This window comes from Oryzias latipes, chromosome 2 (genome assembly GCF_053564925.1).
Source record: "Oryzias latipes strain Hd-rR chromosome 2, Olatipes_Hd-rR_3.1".
NCBI lineage: Eukaryota > Metazoa > Chordata > Actinopteri > Beloniformes > Adrianichthyidae > Oryzias > Oryzias latipes.
In genome coordinates this window covers 32,735,913-32,745,361 of record NC_136238.1, presented here as the reverse complement: position 1 = coordinate 32,745,361, position 9,449 = coordinate 32,735,913, and the positions used below count along the sequence as shown (strand labels likewise).

The window sequence follows — 9,449 nt, the reverse complement described above, 5'->3', positions numbered from 1 at the left end:
CAACAGAACCAAACCTTCACGTGTTGCAGCAACAGTTTCCATGTTTGGGAGGATCTTCTGAAGAACAGCTCAGTTCCAGATCACATCATGATGTTTGATGTTTTCTTCATTCCAGGAAATCATCTGTGTCTCCTTTGATCTGTGCTGAGTCAGCACTTTGACTTCTTTTCAACTTTAGATCCATCATTTACAATCAAGGATTTATTGATAAATATTATTTATTGACAGAAAATAAAGAGTAAATGTATTTATCATCCAGCAGTGATTGTGGTGTTTGTACGTCTTTTATTTTGAAATTCCTCAAGGATGATCATCATGGTGGGATATCTAGATCTGCATGAACTCATCCTGAATCCAAAAGACACTGGAGCAGCAAAGAATCCAACCCATCTCTGCCAACATGAGGCTCTTACTTTGAAAAGTCTCAGACTTCCTGCAGGGAAACAGGCTTTCTGCTGCTGCACTGACAGATGTGCACGAGCTTGAAAGAGCTTCCTGACTGAGGAGCTGCAGACTTTCTCCTGCAGAGCAGCAGCTGACTTCAGCATCGTCATGGGAACACAGTCTGCTGCTGCTTCTGGAAACGTCTTCAAGGCTGTGGTGGGACTTGTTGGTCTGGAGGACAGATTCTCTGAGCAAATGCTGCTTCAGCTTCAAGCTTCAGCTCTTTTCTTCTGGCAGAGCTTAGAAGAAATGGAAACCTCCTTTGTTCTGACTGTTTGCTCCAAATCCCAGATTCAGGAATTCCTCCAAGAAGTTCCGCTCAGAGATCATCAGCAGAGAAAAGCCTGAAGTTCTGATGGAAAATGACAACAGAACATGATCAATATTATTGATCCACATGGAATCCAGAAGAAACTCTGAGGTGAAGACATGAAGACACAAGCTTCAGAGACATGAGGAGAAGTCAGAGTGGATTCATTCTGGACTTTCTTCTCACATCTTTTCTTCAGAACATCTTTGTCTTTGATCCTTCAAATCTTCTGAAATCTGATCATCCATGGATTGTTTTTGTGGGATCAGATCCAGAGTTGCTGAAAGTTCTGCTGCCCTCTGCTGGTCAAAGTGTCCAAACAGCAGAGAGGAGATTCTCTGGGATTCATTGGAGTCCAGATTCTCCTGGATGTGAACAGTCTCTGCTTCTGGAACAGAAGAGTCCTTCTCAGAGCAGCATTGAGGATCTGTTCTGTCCGGCTGAGAGCGCTCCCTGCTGGTAGGAGACAGAACCACATCAGCTGCTTTTCTTTGGCCGTTCAGAAACAGTCTGGAGACTCTAAAAAACCTCCACTTCCTGAAGCAAACGGATGCAGAGCATCATGTTTGATCCTCTTCCTTCAGAAACGGCTCCATTGTTCCATCGCTCAGCAGTTTGACTAAAGCAGCTGAGAGTCTTGATGCTAACAGACCTCAGCAGCTCATCCAGAACGCCATGACAGAAGCACATGCAGCAGCACGTGCACGCTCCCAGAGAACAGCAGCTGATCCAAGTCCTGACTTTGAGGTGAGACCTTTCTGTTCTGCTTGGACCACACTTCAACATGAACTTCATTTCCCATCATTCCATCTGTCAGGAGCTGCAATCAGCTTCCTTCAGGAATGACTGCAGGTAGAAGGATCTTTCATTCTTCAGCACCACCAGGACCCACATCCAGCCCATCAACAGCCAGAACATCAGTGACATCAGAGTCTGATCTTCATCACATCATCATCATCAAAGGACCACCTCTACGTTTTTACAATCTGATGGATTTCAGTCTTTCTGCAGCTTCTCATCAACTGGATTGTCAAATATTTTCATATCCTGTTTTATGTTTTAAATGTTGAAGAAAAATCTTTCCAGTTTTAAAAAGATGAGGCTAATAAAGTTCTTGGAAAGACCCTGTCTGCTGGAAGACCTGTGCAGGTGCATTGTGGGTAATAATGTTCTGTATGGGATATTTGCTGGATTCTGGATGTTGACAGTTGTGTTGGTCTTGATTGTTTACCGTTGTGGTTTGGATGTTTGTTGTTATTTGTAGCACAGCTGAGTAGGTTCTTCATAGACAACATGTTGCTCTGCCAATGTGCCTTTGGGCCAACTTGATTGGGGTCTTGACTGGGGTCATCTAAGATAGCACAAGGGTTACAACTGATCAAAACTGCAGATTCTATTGATTTCTCCATCATATTTATGTCTACTTCATTCTATCTTTCAGTCACGAACACATTGGTTATATTTTAGCTTTTCTTTTCATTCTATTAAACATAGATTTTTTTCCCCTTGATGTTAAAACACGGATTAAATATTAGTGGGCTGAAAGATCATATTGTGCCTCAATAATACATTATCCAGCACACAATACAAGATTGTTTTATTTCTCGGTGGTGAGGAGGCAATTTGATATACTCTGCATTTTGGTTCTTAACTGCACTGTTTATCTGAGTTGTTACCTACAAATAAAGGGTTAACACAAGGGTTAAGAGGAGTTAATAGATAAAATCTTAACGATATCTATCTCTACTAGATGTTAACTTTACTAGATGTTATCTCTACTAAATGTGAGCTCTAATAATTCAAAACAATTCATTTCTACTAACAGGTACATCTAAAATAATTTATTTTGTGAAAACAGTTTTATATATTTTGTCAGAAGTGAAACTCATTGTCTAAAATAATTACACATAGATAGAAATGTATTGATCCTTTACTTTTTTGCTTTTGATAATTGTAGCTTAGATCATTGTTTTTCAACCTTTTTAGGGCCACGGCACACTTTAACCTTGACAAAAATCTTGCGGCACACCAGCATCCAAAAAAATTGATCTACAGTCCCTCCATGATCTCACATGCATTTTTGTGATAATTGTGGCAGAAAAAGTTGGAAGTTGCAGCTGTTTTTTCTGAGAGATTTAATAAAAGTTAAGTTAGAAGATTTAAAAACTGTTTGATGTGTGTTCGTTGTCGTTTCAAGACGTTTAACAAAAAAGACTCATTGTCCACTGAGACGCTGTCACTTTAACCCAACGCATCATGGGAGATGTAAACAGCCGCCAAACGCAGAAAGACTAGCGTCTCTGAGCTTCATTGTTTTGTTCACTTGTTCCACAGTCTGACAACAGATTCTGTGCAAAGGTAAACCGCTAAAGACGAGCTCTAGCTGGTACTTTTGTTGGAACTGAGAGACTTTATGAGCAGAATCAGAACAAGGAAGTGAAGACTTTAACCACTTCTGATTGGTCAGACTGATGACATGTGATTAAGCCTCCAAGAATGATTGGTGGAGACAGTTAAAGGGGCGTGACTTTTCCTAAAACAGCTGAAGCTACGGCTAAATCCCGGTACCATTATTCTTATCAAAATGTCTTTAACCCATGTTGAAAACCACTGTAATAGACCAACCGACTTTTAGCACTCCTTCTTCTTAGTTGCTTTTGATAATTGTGGCTTAAAGATGAAAACCTAAAAAAGTTGTCAAAGAAATCAGGATTTGACAAGACAAGACTTTATTGATCATATGAGGGAAATTCAGTTGTTACAGCAGCTAAACAAGAAATATAGCAGTTACAAAAACAAATAGTCCATGAAAATTAAAATAGTAATAAAAAGTATAATTAAAACTACACGTAATGAATAAATAAGTAAATACAGCAGCAGTTTCAGCAGTCCTAAACGTTGTCATTCTATAGTCTAACTGCTGTTGGGAAGCGAATCATATTTCAAAACAACCAAAGTATTTTTTTTGTGGAAAAATTCATTTCTACACATTAAATACTCACATGTGCCTCTCTCTAATGAAGTTACTGCATCAATATGGTATGGAGGCCATCAGCCTGTGGCTCTGTGTACATGAAATGAAAGCTCAGGTTGCTATGGAGTTCATTAGAACATTGGGGTTTGACCCCAGAAGTTTTGAGCATTAACAATGTATTTTAAAATATTAAATTTTTTGAGATACAAAACTTTTCCCCCTGTAAAATAAAGTCTTTCTACTGTGGTACAGAGGTTGAACTCTTATCAGAAAAGTTTAGAATTTAGAGTTTAAACTAAATCCTTAAATTGTCAAGAGAAAGTTTTACAAGTTCTCATGTGTCTTTTGAGATGAGATATTTGATTAAAACTCTTTTTACATTCTTCACAAGAAAAAGGCTTTTCTCCTGTGTGAGTTCTCATGTGTCTTTTGAGATGAGATATTTGACGAAAACGTTTTTTACATTTTTTACATGAAAAAGGCTTTTCTCCTGTGTGAGTTCTCATGTGTGTTTTGAGATTAGATCTGCAACTAAAGCTTTTATCACATTCTTTACAAGAAAATCTCTTATCTTTTACATGGATTCTTGCGTGAATTTTGAACAGAGATATGTTACAAAAGGTTTTACCACATTCTTTACAGATGTAACATCTTTCATCAGACCCAGTTTCCATGTAGTCAGATGGGTTAGTAATTATTCTTGAGTTTTTACCAGACTTGATAGAGGAAAGTCTCTCTTCTTTTGGAGATTGTTTACATTTCTTACCCAGATTTGTTTTCTTGGGATTTTTTCTAACATCAGAGTCACACTGACTTTCTGACATGTGAGAGCTGTCCACACTTTGGACATGACTTCTGTCTCTTCTCTTCCTCTGATCTCTGTTCTGTGGGTCTGTCTCTTCATCTGTAGTTGATGTTGATCCTTGATGTTGGTTTCTTTCTTCATCCTGACTGATGAAGAGCACATCTGGCTCCTCTTTAATCTGTGATGGTTCTGGTACCCCCTGTTTCTCTTCACTCTCTTTAAAATGTGGAGGTTCTTGTTCTTCCTGATCCACGCTTAAGTTCCTCTGCTGGTTGCAGAGGTCCTCCTCTCTAGTCATCCAATGCTGGGGGAGGCCTGCAGATACACAAGAAGATGCTTTATTTATATTTGAAGCCTGTATTGTTAAACACCAATTTTTTAATAGTCTCTGTCAGAATATTTGAAGGACCATTGCTTGTAAAGCAAGCTTCCTTGTAACACCGTCAATAAAGTTTAAAAAAAAAAAGTCTATTCTCTCTGTAACACAGCTTTACAACACAAGCAGGTTATGGACTCACCATAACCTGCTGAAAATTAAGAAATTAATTTTCTTGAAAGTTCTAAGAAAATTAAATTGCAAATTAAAACGCAAGTCAGGATCAGGATTCTTGATGATATCAAAGCTAAGTTGTATCCCTTTATGGATCAAGTGTCCGCAAAGCTAGCTCCACTGATAGAGCAAATGGAAGACTTCTGAAGATTTCGGGCTCCAAACGAGCAACGAGAAAACCGGTCGACATTCTGGAGAAAAGACTGGACGATGTGGAACAACAAGTAAGGGTGAATAATGTCATTCTCACTGGAGAACCGATCAAACCTCGGGCAAAGCGAAATGCAGTTGGAGCTAGCATTGCTAAAGCTAATAGCACTAGCATTGCTAGTAGCTCTGAAACGGAGAGTGGTGGAGAGACTCTGGAACACCAAGTGGAATCATTTCTCATGTCTAAAGTAGGGCTGGGCGATATGGCCTTAAAATAAAATCTCCGATTTTATTTTTTTTAATTCGATTTCCGACTTTTATTTAATCAAACCCAAGACAAATGTAACGCCCATTCCTGGTATAATAAATAAATGAACAAGCTCTTGGAATCAAAGTTAAGTATAAGATTTTTCTTCTTACTCCCTTTTTGGACTTGTGTTTAAATAATTTTGTCCTGTTTTACTGTTTTACTTTTGTCTTTTTTTTGTCTAATTTTGTTATTCTAAACTTGTTTTCACTTGTCCAAAATAAAAAGGTTACTTACTTAAAGTCCCAGCTGTGTTTTAAGTCACACTTTGTAGTCTAGACTAAAAGGAGACAAACCTTGACAGTAGCACCATTTCCTAAAGGATTAACACTACAGCTCATATCTGGGCTCTAAGGTTCCTTTCTGCTTTCTGTTTTCGGTGTGGCTTCCGTGTAGTAGAGCTTTTGCTTCATTTTTGTGGTAAAAGGTCATGATTGTTTTTGTTTTTTTCCCAAAATAGTAAACATAAGAAAATACATTTGATTTAAACGGCCTGCCTTTTTGTTTCTGATTCTTGGTTTTCCCCCCAGAATGATTGCAGATGTCTTGTTTTTTATTTATTTTTTTTATTTTATTTTTCTCAGATACTACTTTACATGTCAATTTGATTGCTCCACGGAGAAGATGATGAAGCAGCAGGAGTCGCGGTCACCCCCCCCCCCCCCCCCAACACCATGAAGGGCTTTGAGAAGTGTTTGATTACGGACATCTGAACCAACATGCAGTAATAAATCAAAGAGCCAAATATCTCAAGAAATATGATGCCTGGATTCATCGCTTTCTCCAAAAGTCTGAAATGACCCTGATTTCAGCAAAGTTCTGACCTGCAGACAACTTGACCTCAATTTACAGCGCAGCTGATATCAGCTGAAGAAGGATATTGACCTGAATCTAATGTCTGCAGACATAACAGCGAAGAGAACTATAAACTTTGTTTAAACCCAGAAGAACGGCTGTTAATCAGCAGAAGGAATACCAACCTTGGTCTTTCAACAGATTATGGACCCTTTTTTTATTTTACTTCCCAGCATTACCCTATTATAAAATATAATAAACCCTTGTAGTAGGTTTAGGGGATGTCATCTGGACTTGGTTTTTAAAGTTAGAAGACGTTTCGCCTCTTATCCAAGAGGCTTTGTCAATTCTGAATTAGCTGGTCTAAGAGCTGGTATATATGCGTTCATGGGGGAGGAGTCAGACCTGAAACTGGAGGTGTTGTCCACTTAGCCTACATGGTTTTGGGTCGTTAATAGTCCTTTGTCCTCAGCTGGGGGTTGGGGAGCCAGTGACTCACTCTCCAAACTGGTCATCTCTTTCAGCGGTTACCGACTCAGGTGGAACTGGTTTGGTTTGTTTAGGTTTCAAAACACTGCCGTAGATGGATGGAAGAATAAACCTGAGACCACCATTCTTATTAAGAGAAGGTTTACCCCTCTTGAAAAAGTTGGCTTCTTTCACTCCTCGCTCAAAACATCCTTTCTCTCTGGCTAGAATTCGGACTTCACTGTCCTCGAAAGAGTGGTTTGTGGCCTTCAGGTGGAGATGCACTGCAGACTCAGGTCCACTTGGGTTGGCTCTGCGATGTTGGTAAAGCCGCTTGTGTAGAGGTTGTTTGGTTTCTCCTATATACTGTTCATTGCAGTTCTCTTTGCCGTGGATAGAGTACACAACATTACTCTGTTTGTAGCTGGGAATTTTGTCCTTTGGATGAACCAGTTTTTGTCTGAGAGTATTGACTGGTTTGAGATGAACTGGGATGTTATGTTGTTTGAAAATCCTTTTAAGTTTTTCAGACAGGCCTGAGATATACGGAATTGAAATACTGTTCCGTTTCGGTTCTTGTTCCTTCTTTTCTTGTTTTCCTGTATGTTGGGATCTGTTGAATGCCCACTTGGGATATCCACAGGTTCGGAGGGCTTGGTGGATATGTTGCTCTTCCTTCTTCTTTCCGTCAGAGCTTGTGGGCACCTCCTGGGCTCTGTGTTGTAATGTCCTGATGAGGCCTAGTTTGTGATGTAAAGGGTGGTTTGAGTCAAATAAAAGGTACTGATCTGTGTGAGTAGGCTTCCTGTACACTTCAACCTGGAGCTGTCTGTCCTCTCCAATGATCACAGCACAGTCTAGAAAGGCTAGGGTGTTGTCCTTTGTGTCTTCCCTGGTGAACTTGATGTTCTTGTCGACTGCATTGATATGATCTGTGAAAGTCTCCACTTCCTGGCTTTTGATTTTGACCCAAGTGTCGTCCACATCTCTGAACCAGTGGCTTGGAGTAGCACCTGGGAAAGAGTCCAGGGCTCTTCTCTCGACTTCTTCCATGTACAAATTGGCCACAATGGGTGAGATTGGAGAGCCCATAGCACAGCCGTGCCTCTGCCTGTAGAAGTTTCCCCTGAATTGGAAATATGTGGAGTTGAGGCACACTTCCAACAGTTAGCAGATGTGGTCTGGTGTCAGATTTGTTCTGTCTTGTAGCTGAGAATCCTGTAGTAATCTCTTCCTCACTGAAATCACTGCCTCCGTGGTGGAAATGCAGGTGAAGAGGGAAGTTACGTCATTTTTTGGCCCCTTCCTCATAAGCTAACTGTTCCAGTTGTCTCAGGTGTGACGGGTGTCTTCTCCAAATGACATGTTTCAGCTCCTTCTACAGATGTTCAATGGGATTCAGATCTGGGCTCATAGAAGGCCACTTCAGAATAGTCCAAGGCTTTTCTCTTAGCCATTCTTGGGGTTTTTTTGGCTGTGTGTTTTGGATCGTTGTCCTGTTGGAAGACCCATGACCTGCCACTGAGACCAAGCTTTCTGACACTAGGCAGCACATTTCTATCCAGAATGCCTTGATAATCTTGAGATTTCATTTTACTTTGCACAACTTCAAGACACCCTGTGCCAGATGCAGCAAAGCAGCCCCAAAACAGAACTGAGCCTCCTCCATGTTTCACAGTAGGGACAGTGTTCTTTTTGTTGTTTGCTTCATTTCTGAGTCTACGAACATAGAGCTGATGTGCCTTACCAAAAAGCTCCAGTTTTGTCTCATCTGTCCAAAGGACATTTTCCCAGAAGCTTTGTAGCCTGTCAACATGCATTTTCGCAAATTCCAGTCTGGCTTTTTTATGATTTCCTTTCAACAGTGGCGTCCTCCTTGGTTGTTTGCCATGAAGTCCACTCTGGCTCAAACAACGAGGAATGGTGTGATCGGACACTGATGTACCTTGATCTAGGGGTTCACGTTTAATGTCTTTGGAGGTTGTACTGGGCTCTTTGGATACCGTTCCAACTATCCGTCTCCTCAATTTGTCATCAATTTTCCTCTTCCATCGTCTAGGGAGGTTGCATTTATCCTGTTAATAATAATAAATTATACTGTACTCATCCCACATTTGACCCATCCCCTGGGGGAGTGATGAACTGCAGGAGGAAGTGGTGTTAAGGGTCTTGCCCAAGGGCATTTACTGGGTGATGTTAATTGCTCGCCATTGATATGGTAATTGCCCCATTACCTTTGTTCATGTTTTGTGCATGGCAATCTTTTACCTTACCAACTGAGCTACTTGTTGTATTTGATCGCACCATATGATCATGATAGAGAAGTTACTTCAACACGTCCTGAATATTATTATTCCTGTTCTACCCTAAAGTACAACACCCTGTACTGGCCTTCATGACTAGCAAAAGAACTCTAAGGCAAGAGCTTTCGGAGCTCGTATGCGGCCAGTTGGACGACAATTGCTCGTTTGCTTAGTTCTGGAATAAAATACAAATACAGTAATCCCCCGCCCATTCGCGGTTTAATATTCGTGCCCCGCCCATTTGCGGGTGGCCGCAGATGACGTGACGTTACAAGCGTGAGATGCAGAACAGCACTCATTCCGCGAATTTTGAAAAACGATTTACCCTGGACTGTACTGTAAA

At 40.5% G+C, this 9,449-nt stretch overlaps 1 protein-coding gene across 2 annotated transcripts in view; it reads right to left on the bottom strand.

Moving 5' to 3' along the window:
- Positions 1–3,468: 3,468 nt before the first annotated feature.
- Positions 3,469–9,449, bottom strand: part of LOC144981319 (uncharacterized) — a 75,400-nt gene continuing 69,419 nt past the window's right edge. For both annotated transcript variants that reach the window (XM_078934965.1, XM_078934962.1), the window contains exon 3: positions 3,469–4,848. In XM_078934965.1, the coding sequence (XP_078791091.1) occupies positions 4,040–4,848 (809 nt within the window). In that variant the 3' untranslated portion in view covers positions 3,469–4,039. The remainder of the gene's footprint in view (positions 4,849–9,449) is intronic.